At 47.3% G+C, this 24,665-nt stretch overlaps 1 protein-coding gene across 1 annotated transcript in view; it reads left to right on the plus strand.

Moving 5' to 3' along the window:
* LOC126525837 (fatty acid synthase-like) overlaps positions 1-24,665 on the plus strand; it is a 67,552-nt gene that overhangs the window by 19,580 nt on the left and 23,307 nt on the right. The window contains exons 10-19 of the mRNA XM_050173794.3: positions 532-735; positions 7,946-8,203; positions 9,363-9,579; positions 10,749-11,003; positions 14,841-15,014; positions 16,144-17,368; positions 17,917-18,071; positions 19,817-20,032; positions 20,954-21,283; positions 22,631-22,750. Coding sequence (XP_050029751.2) covers positions 532-735; positions 7,946-8,203; positions 9,363-9,579; positions 10,749-11,003; positions 14,841-15,014; positions 16,144-17,368; positions 17,917-18,071; positions 19,817-20,032; positions 20,954-21,283; positions 22,631-22,750 — 3,154 coding nt within the window. The remainder of the gene's footprint in view (positions 1-531; positions 736-7,945; positions 8,204-9,362; positions 9,580-10,748; positions 11,004-14,840; positions 15,015-16,143; positions 17,369-17,916; positions 18,072-19,816; positions 20,033-20,953; positions 21,284-22,630; positions 22,751-24,665) is intronic.

Genomic DNA, 24,665 nt, shown 5'->3' on the forward strand with positions numbered 1-24,665 from the left:
AGGTCGATTGCGCAGCAGTGAAGAATTTGGCAAAAGGTTGTGTCACTACGTTGCTTCAACCGTCCAATGCCAATCGCATTAACGTCGACTTTGTAGTGAGATGGATTATGTAATTTTTTTTATATCCATTTACCCTTTACTACCGCACAGCGTAGTAAACGAGACGTATTCTTAACCTCGTTCCACGTGAGTTACACTAAGTCATAAATTTTTGCAGACATGTTCCACAAAGTGGGTGTAACCTGTGCGAAACGATCGAGAGTAAGCTGTTCAATTTGCTTAATGAAAACTGATGTGGAACCATACTAAGGGTGATATACAATGAATGTGACAAGAAGTTTGGCCTCAAGTAAGAGCCGACACTCAAGCTCGACGGTCGTTCCACATGGTAAACGGAACATTTTAGCAAATATGTTCCACTTTTTTTGGAGGAACTTGTGTGGAATTGAACTAGAGGTGCACCTTTGGTTCACTTCCCCGCCTTTTCAATCCATCCTTTCTCTTTCTCTCTTCATACACTCGATCAATCAGGTTGTTCCCGAGCCCAAGCCCCGCAGCGAGCGCTGGATCAGCTCGTCGGTGCCGGAGAGCCGTTGGAAGGAACCGAGCTCGCAGCAGTGTTCGGCCGAGTACCACACCAAAAATTTCCTCGGCCCCGTGTTGTTTCGGGAGGCACTGATGCACGTTCCGGAGGACGCCATCTTGGTCGAGATTGGACCCCATTGCCTGCTGCAGGTGAAGTACACGCAGTTTTGAGCAACTCACCGTTATGAGTGAGCGCAGAGCGTATGGTGACTTGAGGGGCTCAATTTTTTTCGGTCACAACCACTGATGAGAAAAAAAAACTGACAATGGTGCCTGTCTCTGGCTTCATTGCCGTTTCTTCATGTGGTTGTGACCGCTATGGCGATTTCTTTCGCGGTGTTTCAAAGAGCGTGGAGATGATTGGAAAATGTGAAGTGCCATAGAATCGGCTTTGGTTTGGCTGAAGGACTGCTCGTTTGATTGATAGGATGTAGCGTTCTAACGTTTTATTCGTGTGTTCAAATTCCATATTTTCTAGTTTAGTGGTGAAGCGTGTTATTCTGTACCTTATCAACCAAACGAACACGCATTCTCATCGTTGGAGCTGTTTCCCTTGAAGGACTTGTGAAGCCGCGGTGTCCTGTCTTGGTCCCTTCCCTTCTTGACAGCGACGTCCATAACGCTCACAAATTTCTTGTGCCGTCTCACAAACAAACGCTGTGCGCTCAGTTCTTTTGTAACGTTAGTGACGTTATCGCACGACAACTGCCAAGCCGTAAGCAAACTCATCCTCAAGCAACGCGTCACGTGCTACTGAGCAGCTGCACAGAGCTCCTTCTCCGTGTGGCTGCTCAGATCGTCGTCATGACGACGGCCCACGTGATTACGTTCTCAACTCCATGTTTAGGCTCCTTTAGCACAAATTTTCTACTAGAATCGCTATGCGAAACTGGCGTTGTGCTTGTTCAGCTTCCGGGGGAAGGATGGCTAATGCGTGAATTTGTCTTATATTTGTGTTTGTGGCGTCAGACATTCCTGTGGTACTGTACGCTATGCTATGTCTGTATTCGCGGGCCTCAATATTCAATTGCTGGAAAAGCAGAAGCCGATTAGACTGTGCACGTGCATACATATTGCGAGTTGTATATATTTTTGTTGAAAAAGATGAATTTCTAAAGTTTTTTTGAAATCACAATGACGAAGATTGCGCAAGTTCACGTAGTATACCACCAATCCTGGTGCTCTCTGAACCACCATGCTTGCAACTTCCACAGGCGCTACTGCCAGAGTTCCGTCTTGTAATTCTAGTAGGAAACTATTCCTTTAATTATTGCACGCACAGATTTTAAAAAACTTATAGTTACGCTCTTTATGGTTACGGCCCTCTAAATTTAAGCGATAACAATGACAATTTATGTTGCAATACCTTGCCAATATAATGGATTCTCCAACTGGCACCAGCGCCGCTATACAGTCAATGTTGCTCGATAAAAAAAAAAAAATATCTTCAAATATGTATGGCCTCACACTCACATGTGCAGGTCATAAATACCAGGTTCTCTAGCCGAGTGCCATCCATGCGGTATAACCGAGCTCAGATTGGTCCACCTTGACTGACCAAGTAGGGCACCACTGTAGGTTAAATGAGGCGTACAACTCCTGCGGGACCCGCCGTGGTTGCTCAGTGGTTATGGTGTTAGACTGCTGAGCACGAGGTCGCGGGATCGGACCCCGACCACGGCGGCCGCATTTCGATGGGGGCGAAATGCGAAAACACCCGTGTACTTAGAATTAGGTGCACGTTAAAGAACCTCAGGTGGTCGAAATTTTCGGAGTCCTCCACTACGGCGTGCATAATCAGAAAGTGGTTTTGTCACGTAAAACCCCATAAATTAATTTTTAATTTAACTCCTACGGGGACGGTAGAGTATCCGTCTCCAGTGCAAGAGGACCGTGATTCAAATCCCGGTGCCGCGCTATTCTCCACCGGAGAATACAAAAAAAAAAAACCGTGTGTTGAGAAAATTGCACAAACAGGCCTGGAGTGCGGCCTGATCCCGGTGACCAGAACCGGTAACGCACTCTCTCACCAGAGCAGGATTGGCCACCCTGGTGCAGTACTTGGCCACAACCTCCTATATGAATACAACAATCGAACCCCGGCCCTCAGTCCCCAGCAGCCGCGAAGCAACTGACCACGGCGGCGGTCAGATCTGTGACGCTGCAGAGGGTGCTAAGAATACCTGGCTCCGGACAGGCCGCCATTGGAATCTGAACCTGGCAACGTTTAACGTTAGAACGCTATCTAGTGAGGCGAGTCTAGCAGTGTTATTGGAGGAATTAGAGGGTAGTAAATGGGATATAATAGGGCTCAGTGAGGTTAGGAGGACAAAAGAAGCATATACAGTGCTAAAAAGCGGGCATGTACAGTGTTACCGGGGCTTAGCGGAGAGACGAGAACTAGGAGTCGGATTCCTGATTAATAAGGAAATAGCTGGTAACATACAGGAATTCTATAGCATTAACGAGAGGGTGGCATGTCTTGTTGTGAAACTTAATAAGAGGTACAAAATGAAGGTTGTACAGGTCTACGCTCCTACATCTAGTCATGATGACCAGGAAGTCGAAAGCTTTTATGAAGACGTAGAATCGGCGATGGGTAAAGTCAAAACAAAATACACTATACTGATGGGCGACTTCAATGCCAGGGTAGGCAAGAAGCAGGCTGGAGACAAGTCAGTGGGGGAATATGGCATAGGCTCTAGGAATAGCAGAGGAGAATTATTAGTAGAGTTTGCAGAACAGAATAATATGCGTATAATGAATACCTTTTTCCGCAAGCGGGTTAGCCGAAAGTGGACGTGGAGGAGCCCGAATGGTGAGACTAGAAATGAAATCGACTTCATACTCTGCGCGAACCCTGGCATCATTCAAGATGTAGACGTGCTCGGCAAGGTACGCTGCAGTGACCACAGGATGGTAAGAACTCGAATTAGCCTAGACTTGAGGAGGGAACGAAAGAAACTGGTACACAAGAAGCCAATCAATGAGTTAGCGGTAAGAGGGAAACTAGAGGAATTCCGGATCAAACTACAGAACAGGTATTCGGCTTTAACTCAGGAAGAGGACCTTAGTGTTGAAGCAATGAACGACAATCTCATGGGCATCATTAAGGAGTGCGCAATAGAAGTCGGTGGTAACGCCGTTAGACAGGAAACCAGTAAGCTATCGCAGGAGACGAAAGATCTGATCAAGAAACGCCAATGTATGAAAGCCTCTAATCCTACAGCTAGAATAGAACTGGCAGAACTTTCTAAGTTAATCAACAAGCGTAAGACAGCGGACATCAGGAACTATAATATGGATAGAATTGAACAGGCTCTCAGGAACGGAGGAAGCCTAAAAACAGTGAAGAAGAAACTAGGAATAGGCAAGAATCAGATGTGTGCGTTAAGAGACAAAGCCGGCAATATCGTTACTAATATGGACGAGATAGTTCAAGTGGCTGAGGAGTTCTATAGAGATTTATACAGTACCAGTGGCACCCACGACGATAGTGGAAGAGAGAATAGCCTAGAGGAATTCGAAATCCCACAGGTAACGCCAGAAGAAGTAAAGAAAGCCTTAGGAGCTATGCAAAGGGGGAAGGCAGCTGGGGAGGATCAGGTAACAGCAGATTTGTTGAAGGATGGTGGTCAGATTGTTCTAAAGAAACTGGCCACCCTGTATACGCAATGCCTCATAACCTCGAGCGTACCGGCATCTTGGAAGAACGCTAACATAATCCTAATCCATAAGAAAGGGGACGCCAAAGACTTGAAAAATTATAGACCGATCAGCTTACTGTCCGTTGCCTACAAAGTATTTACTAAGGTGATCGCAAATAGAATCAGGAACACCTTAGACTTCTGTCAACCAAAGGACCAGGCAGGATTCCGTAAAGGCTACTCAACAATAGACCATATTCACACTATCAATCAAGTGATAGAGAAATGTGCAGAATATAACCAACCCTTATATATAGCTTTCATTGATTACGAGAAAGCGTTTGATTCAGTCGAAACCTCAGCAGTCATGGAGGCATTACGGAATCAGGGTGTAGATGAGCCATATGTAAAAATACTGGAAGATATCTATAGCGGCTCCACAGCCACCGTAGTCCTCCACAAAGAAAGCAACAAAATCCCTATAAAGAAAGGCGTCAGACAGGGAGATACGATATCTCCAATGCTATTCACAGCATGTTTACAGGAGGTATTCAGAGGCCTGGAGTGGGAAGAATTGGGGATAAAAGTTGATGGAGAATACCTTAGCAACTTGCGATTCGCTGATGATATTGCCTTGCTTAGTAACTCAGGAGACCAATTGCAATGCATGCTCACTGACCTGGAGAGGCAAAGCAGAAGGGTGGGTCTGAAAATTAATCTGCAGAAAACTAAAGTACTGTTTAACAGTCTCGGAAGAGAACAGCAGTTTACGATAGGTAGCGAAACACTGGAAGTGGTAAGGGAATACATCTACTTAGGGCAGGTAGTGACCACGGATCCGGATCATGAGACTGAAATAACCAGAAGAATAAGAATGGGTTGGGGTGCGTTTGGCAGGCATTCTCAAATCATGAACAGTAGGTTGCCACTATCCCTCAAAAGGAAAGTGTACAACAGCTGTGTGTTATCAGTACTCACATATGGGGCAGAAACCTGGAGGCTTACGAAAAGGGTTCTGCTGAAATTGAGAACGACGCAACGAGCTATGGAAAGAAGAATGATGGGTGTAACGTTAAGGGATAAGAAAAGAGCAGATTGGGTGAGGCAACAAACGCGGGTAAACGACATCTTAGTTGAAATCAAGAAAAAGAAATGGGCATGGGCCGGACATGTAATGAGGAGGGAAGATAACCGATGGTCACTAAGAGCTACGGACTGGATTCCAAGAGAAGGGAAGCGTAGCAGGGGGCGGCAGAAAGTTAGGTGGGCAGATGACATTAAGACGTTTGCAGGGACAACATGGCCACAATTAGTACATGACCGGGGTAGTTGGAGAAGTATGGGAGAGGCCTTTGCCCTGCAGTGGGCGTAACTAGGCTGATGATGATGATGATGACTATCGATTAATTATCTGCCAGGCGGGCATCATCTGCATGAAAAAACCTGAAGGTTTCATTCACTAATTAAGCTAATGCCAATTATTACCTTCTTAGTTACAAACTTCACGGCACATGCTTATGCTGGAGAGTCTAAAGGGATCGTCATAAAAGAATAGCTCCGTTTTTCTACATTTCAAAACGGCCATGTAAAATGAAATAACTGGCGTGAAATAATTCGTTCAAATTGCCTAATTGCAACGTGGGCCCAAACCCGAATACATGAGCGTTTTTGCGTTTCGCCCAATCAAAATGCGACCGCCACGGCTGAAAATCGAACCCACTATTTTGTCCTCAGCGCCCGGCTGCTGCAGCCACTGATACACCGAGGTGGGTACTGTGGGTACTGTGGGTATGACCGTTTATGGAGATGTCTCTGCAAAAGTTGCTCCAGAGGTGTATTTGTAAAAGTTGCTCCAGAGGTGTATCTGTAAAAGTTTCTCCAGAGGTGTATCTGTAAAAGTTGCTCCAGAGGTGTATTTGTAAAAGTTGCTCCAGAGGTGTATCTGTAAAAGTTTCTCCAGAGGTGTATCTGTAAAAGTTGCTCCAGAGGTGTATTTGTAAAAGTTTCTCCAGAGGTGTATCTGTAAAAGTTTCTCAAGAGGTGTATCTGTAAAAGTTTCTCAAGAGGTGTATCTGTAAAAGTTGCTCCAGAGGTGTATTTGTAAAAGTTGCTCCAGAGATGTCTCTGCAAAAGTTGCTCCAGAGGTGTATTTGTAAAAGTTGCTCCAGAGGTGTATCTGTAAAAGTTTCTCCAGAGGTGTATCTGTAAAAGTTGCTCCAGAGGTGTATTTGTAAAAGTTGCTCCAGAGGTGTATCTGTAAAAGTTTCTCCAGAGGTGTATTTGTAAAAGTTGCTCCAGAGGTGTATCTGTAAAAGTTTCTCCAGAGGTGTATCTGTAAAAGTTGCTCCAGAGGTGTATTTGTAAAAGTTGCTCCAGAGATGTCTCTGCAAAAGTTGCTCCAGAGGTGTATTTGTAAAAGTTGCTCCAGAGGTGTATCTGTAAAAGTTTCTCCAGAGGTGTATCTGTAAAAGTTGCTCCAGAGGTGTATTTGTAAAAGTTGCTCCAGAGATGTCTCTGCAAAAGTTGCTCCAGAGGTGTATTTGTAAAAGTTGCTCCAGAGGTGTATCTGTAAAAGTTTCTCCAGAGGTGTATCTGTAAAAGTTGCTCCAGAGGTGTATTTGTAAAAGTTTCTCCAGAGGTGTATCTGTAAAAGTTGCTCCAGAGGTGTATTTGTAAAAGTTGCTCCAGAGATGTCTCTGCAAAAGTTGCTCCAGAGATGTCTCTGCAAAAGTTGCTCCAGAGGTGTATTTGTAAAAGTTGCTCCAGAGGTGTATTTGTAAAAGTTGCTCCAGAGGTGTATCTGTAAAAGTTTCTCCAGAGGTGTATTTGTAAAAGTTGCTCCAGAGGTGTATCTGTAAAAGTTTCTCCAGAGGTGTATCTGTAAAAGTTGCTCCAGAGGTGTATTTGTAAAAGTTGCTCCAGAGATGTCTCTGCAAAAGTTGCTCCAGAGGTGTATTTGTAAAAGTTGCTCCAGAGGTGTATCTGTAAAAGTTTCTCCAGAGGTGTATCTGTAAAAGTTGCTCCAGAGGTGTATTTGTAAAAGTTTCTCCAGAGGTGTATCTGTAAAAGTTTCTCCAGAGGTGTATCTGTAAAAGTTGCTCCAGAGGTGTATTTGTAAAAGTTGCTCCAGAGGTGTATCTGTAAAAGTTTCTCCAGAGGTGTATTTGTAAAAGTTGCTCCAGAGGTGTATCTGTAAAAGTTTCTCCAGAGGTGTATCTGTAAAAGTTGCTCCAGAGGTGTATTTGTAAAAGTTGCTCCAGAGATGTCTCTGCAAAAGTTGCTCCAGAGGTGTATTTGTAAAAGTTGCTCCAGAGATGTCTCTGCAAAAGTTGCTCCAGAGGTGTATTTGTAAAAGTTGCTCCAGAGGTGTATCTGTAAATGTTTCTCCAGAGGTGTATCTGTAAAAGTTGCTCCAGAGGTGTATTGGTAAAAGTTTCTCCAGAGGTGTATCTGTAAAAGTTTCTCCAGAGGTGTATCTGTAAAAGTTGCTCCAGAGGTGTATTTGTAAAAGTTGCTCCACGGGTTCCTCCGTAAATTTGCTCCAGAGATGTATGTGTAAAAGTTGCTCCAGAGTGTGTTTCTATAAACATTATTCCGGATATGGCTCTGCAGAAGTTTCTCCAGAGATACCTCTGTAAAAGTTGCTCCAGATTGACCAGTGAATTTCACCAGTGCATTATACGCCTTGTGCGTTTGGTCCGCTGCGGCCACAGGCGATCCTGCGGCGCGCAGTGGGTCCTCGTGCCAGCTGCGTGGGCCTGATGAAGCGCCACACTGACAACCTCGCCTTCTTCCTGGGATCGTTGGGGAGACTGCACACCTTGGGAGTCCAGATGGACCTGTCTCCTCTATACCCGCCTGTTCCGTGGCCCGTGCCCCGTGGAACGCCCAACATCGCTCACCTGGTCAGCTGGGACCACACGCAGAGTTGGACGGTGGCCGGATGGAAGGACTTTCCCACGGCGGCGCAGGCGAGTGGCGCGATATGTGTTTTTGCCTGGCCGTTGGACATCCTTATGGCCGCATTCTTCGCACCAACATCACCGCCGCCTTCCACGAGCGTAGAATAAATGGCGCCAAAAGACAGGGATCACAAGGGGTTCCGTGCTGGACATTGGCGAATTCCGCTAAGTCCTTAAACATTCCATCCTGTCGAACTCTGACTGGTCCATTCTGTGGCCCACAGGGCAGCTATGCCCTCTTTTGGAGGAATCTGACAATATGGCGCAATGTCATGGTGCCCAGAAAAGCACTCCAGGACTTTCTCTACTGTTATCTTGCTGTTGAACCTATACTTGGGCAGTGGACGAGGATCCAAGCAGTGTAAACCAGGGAACTGAGCGAATCGGTTTCATTGAAAGTAAAACAAAAACCATTCTGAAATCACAAGAAAAGCGTAAGAAAAAAAGACGCAAGCGCACACAACGAGGCTTCGAAATTAAACGGCACACTAATGAAAGGTGCCGTGGTGCACAGTTATTAAGTATGAATGAACATGCAAAAGAAGGAAACAAAAATGACACATTGTAATTTTATACAAGAAATATCCAGGAGAAATTGGTTCGCTTTGCATAGAAAGAATTTGTAAGGTGGAATATGCATAACCTTATTTCATATAATTTGCGAAATGCAAACGAAAGCACAAAACAGCTTTAGCAATTAATATCTGTTTTAGTAGAGTGGGCGAGTAAAGAGTTGGTAGAAAAACAAGGTATTGACGGGTAACCTGTGGTTCGGTGGCCACGAGAACCTGGGCCAGGGCGGCTTCTTCAGCTCGTAGAAGCATTTTGATTGACCTGTTCTAGCACAAAAAAAAACACATTTTGGAGTTTTCTTCTGGACAACCACAGTCGTTCAAAAAGTAAGTAGGAAATAAACCTCGAACGTCTGAAATGAACTGTTGTGCTTTCCATCATTCTCTCCGTCACTCTATGCACTTGCAAACTTTCCTTTTGAGACCTTGGCATGAACAATGTTAGTCATAACGCTAATGGACACGCAGTACGGCAGGTGAGACGAACTCACGTTATGCATCAGGAACTCGCCCACCAGTCTGTTCTTTTGTAGCGAACGAACGTTGAGATCAAGTGCACTTTTTGACCAAGGTTTAGCACTGTCAATTATGCGCAGGCGCTCGAAGAGATTGTCGAAGTCGACTTGGAGGCCAACGGTGCTGACCAGTATCTGACCGGCCACCGGCCGGACGGACGGGTGTTGTACCCGGGGACAGGTTACTTGGTGCTCGCATGGAGGTCACTGGCCAGGCGCTGCGGCAAGCCCTTGAACCAGGTTCCTGTTGTATTCGAAGACATCGCCCTCTGTCGAGCCACCATCCTGCCAAAGACGGGTAAATCGTGGATTACTAGACTGATTCATTTAGGCCATCAAATAAATTATCCCTGCTTGATGCGTATAAACCGTGTAACCATGGTGTTCCACAGACTGGGCTGCACACCCTTGCATGGCGTGTGTACACAATTCGTGAACATCACAGCATACGGCGTTTTTGAACAGCCTGTTTTGACAGCACTATGCGCTTGTTGCTCTAACCATCGTCTGGTCCCCATGGATATGGCCCGATATCTTTTTTCGATAAGTTTGCCGCTTACTCATTCTTCCCCCTTCAGTGCGACATAATTATGCCACCTTCAGTGTTACACCCGAGTTGGCATGACAAGTTCATGCCGGGAGTACTGTAACCGAGGGCGCGGGTGAGCCGATCCTCATACGCGATATTTGTCCTCGCGAAGGATTTAATGCGTAACTGATGTACGCGCCAAAAACTTGGCCTGTGGCGATGCAGGGCGTTATGTCCTTGGTGGAGCAACTGACGGGGTAAGAGTGAAGGAGCTGAAAAAAAAATAGGAGCAGCGGAGTGGCGTGACGTAAGGAGGCACGTGGCAGGACCATCGGTGGTAGCCTCGCGGGTATGCCGGCAAGCACTGGTTTGCACAATGCTCTCTTCCGCACCGTGCTGTATGGAAGAAGAAGAAACGTTTACTGTCTGACCATAGCCTCCAAGATGGGACAGCGCACGCCGCCATATCTCGGAGGCCATGGTCTGACAACTCTAGACCGCCGAGTCATCCCAACTTGTGGAGGTGGCGCTCAGCAGTGGTGGGCGTGTGGAGGTTGCCATTATAAAGTGATAGGTGCAATTGGCATGACGTATGCGCGGCTGTACGGCGATATGTGTGCGCTGCACGGTGTGTTGCAGAGAGATAACTTTGGCGTGCACGTATCACATCTAAGATAAACAAACAAAAAGCAGCCTTTCCGCTTCTGTGCTTCGGCTGGCCATAGGGGACAAATAGCCGTGGACAGACGCTGCTAGACAAGAGCATCACATGTCAATGTCATAACTCATCGATTACCATGAGGTAATAGTCGTTCAGGTCGCACCATATACTCAACGAATGATATGATGTCATAGTATTATCGCGCTACTCGAACGAAGCATGTGGGTGCTCGTTGGCTTTTTTTTTCAGTGAAAAAGGTCTACTTCTTCTGATGCAGGGTTCGTGCGTTTCCAAGTGACCATGATGCCCGTGTCCGGCGAATTCGAAGTATGCGAGGCTGGAACGGTGGTTGCGAAAGGCCGCATCCGTAAGGCCGAAGAAGGGGAGAGACTGCTCCACAGTGATCCGCCAGGGGTGCCCTCCGAGAGCGTCGCGTACGACCTGGACACTGCGGACGTGTACAAAGAACTCAGGCTCCGAGGCTACGAGTACTACGGTGGCTTCCAGGGCATCCTGAAAGCCGACATGCAGAGTGAGTGTCACTCGGAGTGGTCTATTTCACTTCACGGCTACTCAGGCTTTTCCGGGGCCGCCGCATCAAGCGATGCAATGAGAAAGGAAAGGAGTAACGCTAAGGAAACGAGAAGGCAGTAGAATGGATTAACGATTAAACATGCGTATAGCTGGTATTTTAGTTGAAATCTAAAAAGAAGAGCGGTAGCTCGGCAGGCCATATTCTGCGTAGAGCAGATAAAAAATCGGTGTCTATTACAGTATTTGTTAATCTTATAATTACTACTACTGCTAAAATTATTATTATTATTATTATTAGTATTATTAGCAATAGTTGTAGTAGTAGTAGTAGTAGTAGTAGTAGTAGTAGTAGTACACTTAGGACAGAGGGAAGAGCAATGCACGCTAGGTGGGTCCATGGGTTAGGCGGTGCGGTGCGATGAGGAACACTGCAGCCATAGCATGCAGCGACATGACGTAATAATTAGAGGTCATGTATGCCTGTAATCAGAGACATTCATCTCCCATTGTACATTGGTTAGGCTAATCACCACAGTGATGATACCAATGTATTTCTTCAAAGCTTGCCTTGTTGGCCAAAAAAAAAAAAAAACAAGAGCAACAGTGAGGTCGGCCTGAAGTATAAACTTACAAAAATTTATTCGGATGTATATGTACTTTACTTATACTGCCTTGCGTATATACTCATCGTTTTTTCCACATAAGGTTTACAAATTTTGTATGAAAGAACTCTTTGTCAATAGTCTATCTTAGAACGGGCCGAGTGTCTGCGAAGAACCCTGTGGGCCTTCATCGACAGGAAGTGTTAGGCCGTGAACCTCTTTGCACATCAACAAATATCACGCCTCAAAGCCGTAATCCGAGCCTGAGCTCCACTTAGCTTCGTCGGTTTCGCAACCAAACTCACTGCGCGTCTCCCGCAACTTTGGGTACTTTCTAACTCACCAACTGTGAGGCGCGCGCATGCGCCGTCGATAGCTCGACAGCACGGCGGCGGCGGCGGCGACAACGGCACGAACGCACCTGGGGTGCCGTATGTCTGCTATTACTATTAAAAATAATAACACAGGTACTCACGATGAACGAGTTCGCTAAGGCAACGCGGCACACTCCTGGAAATGCTGCTTTCAATGCAATTCAAATGAAGTTTATTGCGTACATTAGGAATAATACATAGCTGTGCGTATACAGAACGAGGTCCCAAGGTTTAATCACCGTTTTAATTAAGCATTCGAAATTACAATCGTGCCAAATGCATTCACAACAAAGTTTGGTAGCTGGCTTGTTGCCAAAGCTCAATCGCTTCCGGAATGGTAAAAATAAAAAGAATAACTTGTATCACACGACTTCGAGTTATGTAAGGATAAACTCGCTCACCAGCGTTCTCACAATTGAAAAAAAAATATAATGATTCCAAAGCCGGGAAAGAAACTTCAACTTGAGAATCTCAGGCATATATCGTTAACGTCGTGTGCTGGCAAGCTCATGGAGCAGGTCATCCTCACACGTCTAACTAATGACATGGACGATAATGGCCTTTTCCCGCACTCCATGATCGGGTTTAGACCAAAGCTGTCTACACAAGACATTATGTTGCTAATCAAACACCAAGTAATGGACGCGGGACCTCAAACATTGGATACCAAAGCTATCCTTGGTCTTGATCTTACGAAGGCCTATGACAATATCACCCACAGTGCTATTTTAGAAAACTTACAAGGCCTAGGAGTGGGGCAACGAATCCATGCCTGTGTTAAAGACTTTCTCTCTGATCGTATCGCGCAAATCACGATCGGTGAAGTAAAATTCAAAGAGATAAACTCGGAAGTCGGGGCGCACTGTAAGGATCAGTCTTGTCTCCCTTTCTTTTCAATGTAGCTATGATTGACCTGCCATCAGAACTAGAAAATATAGAAGGATTACAGCATAGCCTCTACGCCGATGATATCACCTTTGGGTAACAGGCGGAAGTGATGGGCAGATAGAGGAAATTCTCCAAACAGCCATACATATACGGTCGAGAAATATGTCGTAGATAAAGGATTGAGATGCTCGCCCCAAAAATCAGAATTACTTCTATACCGACCGACACGCAGGGGCCGTAAGAGTTCTGCGGATAAACCAAACGTCACGCTCTTTGTAAATGGCAACCAAATACCCATTGTCGACAGCATTAGAGTCATCGGACTCCACGTATCAGCGAACGGCCACAACGGGGAAACAATCAGAATACTAGAAAACAGCGCACAACAAACAATGAGACTAATTAAGAGAATAGCTAATCGCCATTATGGGATGAAAGACGGCAATCTGGTACGACTAGTCCAGGCTTTTGTCATTAGCCGCATAGTATATGTAACCCCGTACCTAAATCTCCAAGTAGCAGAAAAGACAAAAATCGAAGCCATCAATAGACGGTCATTCAAACAAGCCATAGGTTTGCCGAGAAACACATCGAATGACAGGCTCCTAGTCTTAGGTGTCCACAACACACTCGAAGAACTCATAGAAGCCCATACGATAGCACAATATGAAAGACTCACACAAACACCTACTGGCTGACACATACTTAACAAGCTTAGAGTAACATACGCATCACAGTATGGCACTAAAGTAGACATTCCCCAAGACATAAGGAAGCAGCTTATTATCCCACCGCTACCAAAAAAACATGCATCCTGAACACCACAGGGAAAGGCGGGAGGAAAGGGAAAGGGCTATACAGAGACGATTCCAACGCTCTCTACGTGGTGTACGTCGACGCGGCAGAGTACACGACTAATCAGAATATGTCTATCATTGCTGTGAACTCGGAAGGTAACCTTAAGGTCAACGGATCTATTAAAACCAACAGAGCCGAGGTGGCTGAGGAATCGGCCATTGGTCTCGCAATGGCTTCCGCACTGGCCACGATAATAGTCAGTGATTCTAAAACCGCAATCTTAAAATACGCAAAGGGGCGCATTTCGCCGGAATCACAATGAATCCTGGCAAACATACGCAGACAGCGGGTTGTCCATATCATCTGGGTGCCTGCGCACTCCTCCCTCCCCTGAAACGAGGCGGCCGACACCGTGGCTCGAGGACTCACAAGCCGAGCCACCGGGGCGCCGTGGCTGGGGCTGACAGGGGACAGGATGGTTAGCTTCAGGGAGGTAACTAATCACTAGAGATTGGGGAGGGTGCGTTTTCTTCCCGCACATCCATCACTTAATAAGCAGCAGGCGGTGGCGTGGCGCCTCCTTCAAACATGTACCTATCCAAATCCGCTGACTTATAATCATTATTACCCAGACTAATATTCGGCCAAATATATATTTTGTCAAGAAAGGGCGGACCTGGATCACATTATCTGGGCCTGCCCTCGGGCACCCCGACAGGGCCAAAAAATTCAGGCTCGGAAGCAGTGGGAGACCGTGTTGCTCAGCTCGGCCCCCGAAGACCAACTTCTGGCTGTCCAGCAGGCCGAGGATGCCGCTAGAGCTCAAGGGCTTCTGGCCGCCATCTAGGCGGGGTTGGCCCCCCCACCAATCTGCCGGCTATATAAATAAAAGTTATTTCTCTCTCTCCCTCCCTCTCTCTCTCTCTGGGGTGTTGCGCACCAAAACCACGATATGATTACGAGGCACGCCGTAGTTGGGGGACTGCGGATTAATTTTGACGACCTGGGGTCGTGACCATGCCCCCAATGCGCGGGACACGGGGTGTTTTTGCATTTCGCCCCCATGGACACGCGGCCGCCGGGATTCGATCCTACGACCTCGAGCTTGGCAGCGCGACACCCTACCTACTAAGCAACCACGGCGGGTCCGCTCTCACTCTTGTCCTCTCGCAGAGCCGTACGGGAAACTCAGGTGGGAGGACAACTGGGTGACCTTCCTCGACTCTATGCTCCAGCTGTGCATACTCGGTGAGCCGCAGAGGAGCTTCATGCTGCCGGTCAGGATACAGTCGTGCACTATTGAACCCGGGGTTCACGCTAGGGTCGTCGACCGTGTCGGAGAATCCGGTAAGTATGCTGACAAGTCATAATTTGCTAATTTTCTTTCGCGGGCTTGTGTGCGTGTGTGCGCGCGCACCACCAAAAGTATTATCCGGATTTTATGTTAATGGCGATAGATATTTATCTGGTTTCACCGAGAATGTCGGCAAATAATTGTGTGTCACCAGTTTGTGACTCACAAAGAAACATGTGCGTTTGCTTCTTTCTTCCTTCATTCGTTTTCTTATTTACTCATTGGTAAGAAATTATTAACTTAGTAGCTATTATTTACCACCGGTATGTGCATAACCCCTGTTCTGCTTAGAAGCGGAATCTATAGTAGCCAGAAGCATGTTACCGCCAAATTCTCATCTCATTCTTCCAGTTAAGCTTACCTACATATACCTTCTTAGCAGCCATGCTGACTAGGTATTTTCCAAGAGCTTTCCATTCGCTTACCAGACGCTTAATAGCCATGCTGCGCATTCATCAGTGCTGAACGTAAGGTAATGGAGGCTCAAAAGACCGACGTAGGAGCTATGTGCCAGTCATAATTAAAAGTAAAAGTGGGCGACGGCTACATACAACAAAAAAAGAAAAGACAGCTTCCTGTATGAAAGCGTTATTTACTAACAAGGCTTCCGTTAGATATTCAAACGTATTGTAGATCATCCTGTTCAAACGAGCTTCGCAAAAAGCTCGCTAGCGCGCCCACTCACTCACTCACTCACTCACTCACTCACTCACTCACTCACTCACTCACTCACTCACTCACTCACTCACTCACTCACTCACTCACTCACTCACTCACTCACTCACTCACTCACTCACTCACTCACTCAATCGATCAATCAATCTTAATTGTTCTTTTACAGATACGTAACACGATTTTCTACAAGCAGTACCTTAGAAAACCGAGGGTTGTAACATGTCTTTTTGTTGCCATTTAGGACTGTTAAGGAAATGCAAGGTTCATTGTGGGCAAACCTGCTGCTCTCCCGGGTGACACTGAGAGACAACATTCTTTATGCAAATTAGAGCATGCCCTCTATTCGGTGTGCGTCAAGCCAGCTGCTCATTACTTATTCGTAAGCACACCCCCGGTACCGCAGTACTTTACACCTGAACCGCATTTTCCTGCCGCTGGTTTGTGCAGGGGTGGACGCAGTCTACTGCCCGTACCGCAACACTTTCCGCGCCGGCGGCGTCGAAATACGAGGCCTGGACGCCACATTGGCTAAGCGGCGGCCCGTGCAGCAGGCGCCTGTCCTCGAGGAGTACCTGTTCGTGCCGTACGAGGACGACGAAGCCGCGAGGCTCGAACGGGAGCGGGCCCTGCGAGAGTACGTCGAAGTGTGCTGCGGCGTCGCTCGACGCGTGTTGGAGTCCTGCGGCGAGAACAAGGCTAGTATTCACGACATCATGAACGGCTACCGCGCCATCTCGGAGAAGGCGCTTGCGAAGTGCACCGAGAACGTTGCCGAGAACCAGGGCTTGCTGCAGGTTCTCGTCACTATACTGAAGCAGTGCAGCAACTGCGGTTCGCTGACTTCCACGGTCCGATCAGCGTTGCTCGCTTCCAAGGGTCTTCTGGAGAAGGACATGCTCAGCACGAGCCTCCTGGCAGAGGATCCCTTACGATACCTGCTTGACGTCGTGCTTGAGAATACGAGCTTCAAGAAAATTAAGGTTCTTGAGTTGGCGACTGAAGGAAACGTTCTCCTCCTGGCGCCCTGGGTGTGTTCCCTACTGTCCCGCTGCAACGTACTCCTCAAGACCGACTACATTGTGGCGCACCCTAATCCAGACTGTCTCGCCCAGGATCAAGTTCCGGAAGGAGTTAAAAAGCTCCCATGGGACCCTTCCTCTGCCACTGAAGGAGCATTGCCCGAGGCCGATTTGGTGACCGCAGCCTGTGGTCTTACAGCCACTTCTGATGACCTGGACACCTTGGCCCATACACTGTTCTCTCGGTGCAAGGAACACGGATTTGTTCTTGTCTCGCACCGTTCGGCACTGAACGCGGCTGAAGTGTTCCTCTCAACAATGGGCGGTGTTCCGTTTGCGGTTCACTCTGAAAGCGCGGTGACTTCGGCGCTGGAAGCTCGTGGCTTGCGGTTGGTGGGGCTCAAGTCGAACAAATTGCAGACGTTGCTCTTGTTCAGGAAAAGTACCTCCGCCGTTGATGTAGCTAAGCAAGAGGTGGTCAGGGTTAGCAACGTGGGTTTCGGCTGGGTAGAGACACTCAAGGAAACGGCCATCGAGTACGACAGTAAGCCGCCCGGAGAAAACGTCTGGCTGCTCGCCGAAGACGTAGGTGTAAGCGGCATTGTGGGTCTGACCAACTGTCTGCGACAGGAGACCGGAGGTCGCCACATCAGGTATGCATTTAATGAGCAAGTAAATGTTTTCAGCGTTAACTGGATCCTAGTAAGATGTCTTATTAAGGCTGGAATAAGCGCTTGTATGGTCAACCCAGTTATGGGTAAGAAAAACTACGTCTGTGTCCTCAAATACCGGCACTGTCATTCTTTTCCCTAAATAAGCTTGCAATGGAAGACCGCTCAAAAGAGCATCTTTTTGCAGGGATAGTTATTTCATACTTGCAGGCTTAACAAGCACACACCTTCACGCAAGAAGAAAGCAGGCCGACTCTTTCCTGAGTATAGTGCTTGTCCTCTGTCCGCCTTCTTGCCTGCTGTCTTAAGTTGTGCACTTGTCAAACTTGTAGAAAAAAAATCAATTGTATGATGACATTTAGGCACCGACGAAGAAATACGCGTAATGGGAATTCGATCTAGAGCCCTTCATTGCGCTGTTCCCATAGCCCAAGCCACTGAGATGCCTCTTCGTAGCACATGATATATTGGGACATTTAACTCAATAAACGAATTAGTTACTTTAGCAACCTCGTGTCTTTCTCTTACAGATGTGTATTCGACGCGAGCCAGAAGGGGCCGAGCCGGGTATCCGACTTCTGCCCCAGCAACGAAGCGTACAAGCAACTTCTGGAGAGGGATCTGGTCATGAATGTGTACCGCGACGGACAGTGGGGATCGTACAGACATCGGTCCGTTCAGTGGCGTGAGTTCTGCCATTGTCCTTCTGTGCATGGGCTGGTGGAATTATAGCATGCTTGCTGACTGACAGATGCCACGCAGAAGAAAAGGCACAAACCTACAGAGCACACGCACACAACACACTAGCTCTCTGTGTGTGAATGCGCCTCTTTTTTGTGTTCTGTGTCCATTGCACTGTCTGTCGGCAAGTATGCTATCCAACTCGCCTGATATTGAACATTGTAATTTGTTGTTGTTTTTAGACGCTGCATACATGTCAACACACCAAAGTAGGCTGCATCAAGCTTCTTCATTGGCCCATTTGAGTCAGCTGCATGACGATGATCGTATCCTAGGGATCCCTAGTCATAGCGATGTCCTGCATTATCCAATACCATATCCTTTGTTCAAAAATTTGAAGCGGCACGTTTACAGAGTCTTTACCATGATACAAATGAATCGTTATACATATAATTGCATGTGGCACAAGTTGCCATAGTGGTAAAAAAAATTATGGGGTTTTACGTGCCAACACAACTTTCTGATTATGAGGCACGCCGTAGTGGAGGACTCTGAGAATTTTGACCACCTGGGGTTCTTTAACGTGCACCTAAATCAAAGCACACGGGTGTTTTCGCATTTCGCCCCCATCACCATGCGGCCGCCGTGGCCGGGGTTCGATCCCGCGACCTCGTGTTCAGCAGCCCAATACCACAGCCACTGAGCAATTGCCATGGTTGCCATGGTGGTGTTTGAAAGACCCTGGAGAGCGAAATAACAAAGGGGCCAAACCCTGAATGTTTCTGTATTGCAAGCGGTGCACAGAAGACAATCACACTGATTTGCGTCTCATACTGCTGGCCTTCATGTAATATAATTATGGGGCCCTAGTTCGGCAAAATTGAAACTACCTGTTTGCAATCCTCAGCCTCTCTGATCTGCACAGAATAATACCCGCCGTGGTTGTTTAGTGGCTATGGTGCAGGGCTGCTAAGCACGCGGTTGCGGGATCGAATCCCGGCCACTGCAGCCGCATTTCGATGGGGGTGAAATGCGAGAACACCCGTGTACTTAGATTTAGGTGCAGGTTAAAGAACCCCAGGTGGTTCAAATTTCCAGAGTCCCCCACTACGGCGTGCCTCATAATCAGAAAGTGGTTTGGCACGTAAAACTCCATAATTTCTGCACAGAATAATATTAATAATAATAATAATAAACAAAGCAGAAGTGAAAATCCTGTTAACTACACCCGCAACTGGAATCTGACACGACCACTACCTCGCATAATCACTTTTACTTAAGAATGTTTTGTAGCAATAAAAGACTTGAATGTTCGGATTGTTGGTAACTTGACCTGAGAACCATCTTGAAATACAGCGCAACGGAACGGCACAACGTAAAGGAAGATTGCGGAGAACAGAAAGGAATGATATTGTGGACAAACCGCAAAGTCATTCCTTCTTCGCATGTTAGCTGCGGCTGGTGCTTATACCCGCTACTGTTTCTTTCCTACACCCGAATACACTGTAACCCGCCGTGGTAGCTGCTGTGCCTGTAGCACTGCTGATTTCGAGGTAGCGGGTTCGATTCCGGCTGCGGCGGCAGCATTCCTCTCGCACCGTGCTTTTGGATGCGTGGTATAGAAACGCCAGGCAGTCAAAGTTATTTCGGAGTCCCACACTATGGCACTCCTCATACAATGGGGTCGTGATTATGGAACGGTAAACCCCGGAATTTAACTTTTTTGTGTGTTTCAAACACACTCTACAGGCGGAGCGGTGAAGAAGGAGACGCCGTTCGCCTTCCTCAGCATGCGGACTCCCGGTGACCTGTCGAGCCTGCAGTGGTACGAGTCACCGCTGTGCTACGTGCCTCCTACCGGCGAACCTGACTCAAGCCGTATAGTCTGTGACGTGTACTACGCTCCTCTCAACTTCCACGACATCATGCTTGCCACCGGGAAAGTTCAAGTCACGGGGTTTCGCGGTGAATGCCACTTTTTGCCTAAATTTACCAATAACACACACGTAAAACAAGCACGATCAGGCAAAACAATCTTTTTCAAACACCGTGAATGTTTCTCTGGCAACGAAAAAAGAAAGTAAAGGTTGATCATGAACGCAGATAGCGAAAACCACACAGCGCCTTTGAAAGAATATTCCTCAGATATCAATCGCCATTGACGACATGTCACATCAGGATTTCTCTGTATACACGAAAATTTGGCATTCTTGCCAATATCAGTCGCTTGGTGCTTGGGCTACCCTCCCGTGAAGGACCAAATCGGGGGGGGGGGGGGGGGGGAGGAGGTATAAAGGAAGAATGTCGTGGCAGAAACCATCATCAGAGTCGGCGATAGCTTCCTTCTGCGGGCCTGCTGCATTCAGGCCACGTCGCAATTTACGACAAAACTTGTACGCGCAATCTGATGAGACAAGGCTTTTTCCAGAATGAAATCGGAGACAGCATTCTAGGAATTTCGATGCATAAGCGTGTCGTGCACCGAGCGATAACTGTATGGCCGTTATAATGCGGTGAAATCGAAGGTCGCACTGCCACGCAAACAATATTTGGTGACACACACCACGCGGTGACACACACCGGATGAAGCACGGGCCTCACCAATCAATGTCGGTGACGTCACAACACGTACGTCACACCACCTGGTGTGTGTGTCCAAGGTAAAGTTTTCGCTTAGTCATGCTTCACTGTAAACTAATTGACACCCCTAGCAGTGCATAAGTGTGTAAATCTGTTTGTAACTCGCACCGTGGCACCCAAAAAAACGAAGAGGTGTAAGGGAGTGTGTACGTAGTCGACCGATTTGCACCCTTATGCATACTCGAGGATGTAATTAGCTTACAGTGCTGAATTCGCCTCACGGGAGTCTCCCTTGCCGCCGTGCAGGAAATTCGCCCAGCCAGGACAGCTTCCTAGGCCTCGAGTTCTCGGGCCGCGACCCCAAGGGACGTCGCGTCATGGGGTTAATATCCAGGGACGCCTTGGCGACGGCGGTCGCCGCCGACCCGGACCTGCTGTGGGAGGTTCCCGATTCGTGGACGCTGGAAGACGCCGCCACGGTTCCCGCCGTCTACTCGACCGTCTACTACGCGCTTCTAATGCGCGGCCACATGCGGGCCGGCGAGTCCATCCTGGTCCACTCGGGCAGCGGAGGCGTCGGCCAGGCAGCCATCTGCATCGCCCTCTCCATGGGGTGTACCGTCTTCACGACCGTCGGTGAGCGCCTGCTATGCACTCGCGTTCGTCGCCGCCACGATTCACGTGCCCCAAAAACTCCTTACGCGCATTTCATATAGGGGGTTGAAAAAAAAAGCAATGAATGAACGGTTATACATAATATAGCCTCATGAGTAAAAAGGAAGAAAACATTCACGCAAAACAGACGAACTGATGAAGTATAAGAACACGCTCAGATAAGGAAAATCTAAGCACGTTAAAAAAAATCATTTTGCGACATGCGAAAAAAAAAAATGAAATGAAATGAAACAAATGAAATGCAAGATAAGAAATACAGGCCACCAAAGGTCAATTACCTCTCAGTGTGCATCCATCATTTTAGTTTATTAACAGAAGCATCTGATTGTTCTTGGAAGTGATTTCAGCTGACAGTTTATTCCAGTGGGAGATGGCAAAGAATGGTGGGAACTGATACATAACTTTAGTACGGTCCAACTTTGGCATGTACTTTAAAACGGTGATCTCATTAGGAAAACACGCGTAGGGCAGGTTTCATACGGGCTTCTGTGAAGGCCGAGGTATTGTGATAAAGTCCGTGAAAGTAAGATAGCAGTGTAACAAGTCATGTAACAAGTTGTGTAACAAGTTAACATTATACGTCACCGCCGTCGCCGTCGTGTGGTCCCATGTGCGAGGCGTAATCGCGACCCAGCACGTCGAGTCCACGTCGCCCATGCTCCGCATGTTGGGGTCACGTGATCGTTGCTAGCGTGAGGGCTGGGAATACGAATGCTAGCTGAGAAGGCTGGTGCGTTTGGTGTGCGTCCAGTGTTGGAGGTCACGCGCCCTGCGGGTGCCAGGGGAATGGCTATAGCTGCAAGGGCGAGCCGAGAAGTCTGATGGCTTCATGCTAGCTGCCTTCCCATGCGCCTAGTGTTGGTAGACACATCATCTACTGAGTTATGAAGATGCGGCACAGTTTCTTCTTTTTATGTTCGCTAAAACAACTTGCGCTTTCCTGCTTGACCGGACTAACCACATGGACCGGCTTATAGGAAAAGCCACTATGAAAACACTGTGACAATGTAATATAGGCCTGCAAGTTGTACTTCTTTGGCTGGACTGCCCTGTACTTGTTGCTAGTTACGTTTTATTCAATAAACAGGTTGAAAGGTAGGAGTAAGTTTCATTTCAACCCTAGTTCGATCTTCCCTCTAAACTTAACCTGCGCTTACGCGAATGCCAAGTGTTTGCCTATATAATCTTAAGAGTTCGCCTGGGCGCGCTGTTGATTTCCTTCAACAGCGATCAGACGTTTGGTTCGTTGCGCACCAACGCAAATGAATGCGGAATTTCTACATATCTTTCTGCCATGGTGCCGTGCAGGGAATCAGCAGAAGCGTGAATACCTGAAGCGTCGCTTCCCGCAGCTGGAAGACCGGCACTTCGCCAACTCGCACGACGTGTCCTTCGAGGAACACATCCGGGTGGAGACCAAAGGACGAGGTGAGTTCACGACAATGGTGTGGAGCGTGTAATGTATAAGCGTCTTTGATTTATGCGGCCCTAGAGAGAGAGAGAGAGAGGAAATGATAAATGAAAGGTAGGGAGATTAACCAGGACTGAGCCCGGTTGGCTACCCTACACTGGGGAAAGGGAAAAGGGGACGGAAAGATTAAAAGAAGAGAAAGTCCACTGGGGACATCATATACGGTCATTCAGTCCGGATCACAGACGCTGACTCAATCCGGTAGCTTTCAAATATCGCAGCAGCGCTTTAGTGGCCTTTTGTAGCTGCGATATGTGAGGCCATGATCCCAAGATCTTGTTCAAGGTGAACGGCTTTCTATCTAACTGATTGAGAGCTGTGCAGAGTTCATGTCTTTCATTTTCAAAAGAAGACCAGTAGCACAGTAGATGTTCCATAGTTTCCTCGGCACCGCAGGCATTGCACTCTGCGCTATCAGCCATTCCAATAAAAAAAGTATATGCATTGGTGAATGCGACGCCGAAGCGTAAGCGGCACAGCATTGTTTCCTCTTTACGCGGAAGCCCTGGTAACAACCGCAGTTGCATAGGTGGATCGAGGGAATGCAACCCTAGCTGTTTCCCTATGGCTGCGAGTCTTTGAATTACACTCTAATCTTTCAGATTATTCTTGTTCTTTGCGGTCCTTTGGACTAGTAAGCCGATTCGCAATGCAGCTATGCTGCTACTGATCCGATAATATTCATCAACCTTAACTTTATTAACGTGGCAGATGACAACAGCGACACGAAGCAAACGAGAACGCATGAATTTCGAAAAGCGTCGGCTTTTACCCAGTTCAAATTCACCCAAAGGCAAAAAGTGCCCATCTATATATGGACCAAAGAAGCAGTTAAGATGCAATATAACCAAGCAGACTAGTCCGTACTGCCCTAAATAATTGCTTGCGTAGAAGGTATTGCAAAAGTGCCCTGGCGCAAATTTTCCCGCCGGTTCGCTGTAGCTATACGTATTATAATGCTAACTTAGGGAACTTTGGATGATATATATGGTGTCCCAGCCAACGTTAGCGAAGGTGTTCAAGAAACAAAAAGATTTAAAAAAACAGTGTGCAGGATACGACTTTAAGACCGACGGTGTACGGTCGTCAGACCTATCAGGACCGAACACCGTATGCCTTATAATCGTATCTGTCTTTGAATACTTCGGCTAACGTTAGCTAGGATACACGGTATAAGTATAATAATGGGTGGGCATTCTATCATCTGTAGTCGCATTGCAGTTTGTAACTTTTCTCGATGTTTTCTCAATAGCGAGTTATCTAGCTGTCGACGCACACTGGGCGCATGTTCGCCCTATATCCAGTGTTGCTGGCAACCTTCTCGCTCGCTTGCCTGAGAAGAGACCCATGGTAGCGTTTTCCAGATCAGTTACGGCCAACCAGCGCTTTCTTTTCATTAGGGTACTCATCATCATCATCATCATCATCGTCAGCCTGGTTACGCCCACTGCAGGGCAAAGGCCTCTCCCATACTTCTCCAACTACCCCGGTCATGTACTAATTGTGGCTGTGTCGTCCTTGCAAACTTAATCTCATCTGCCCACCTAACTTTCTGCCGCCTCCTGCTACGCTTCCCTTCCCTTGGAATCCAGTCCGTAATCCTTAAAGAAGTTGAAACACCAAATTTTGAGGCTATAAAAAGCATGTTGTAGGCTGCTTCCGTATACAAGGACACCCAGAACGAAGTATTGGACGCTGCAAACATTTTAGAATAATTTTAATTCAGCTCCAAAAAGTCATTAAAAACTCCTTCTCGTAGTCGAGACCCATCGCTAGCGCGGCAGTTACTACGTCACAGAGGAGGAACGAAAATATTGACGTCATCGCACACTAGCACAAAAGCGTGACGTATGATGAGTAGCGATGAAATGC

The sequence above is a fragment of the Dermacentor andersoni genome, chromosome 8, assembly GCF_023375885.2.
Source record: "Dermacentor andersoni chromosome 8, qqDerAnde1_hic_scaffold, whole genome shotgun sequence".
NCBI lineage: Eukaryota > Metazoa > Arthropoda > Arachnida > Ixodida > Ixodidae > Dermacentor > Dermacentor andersoni.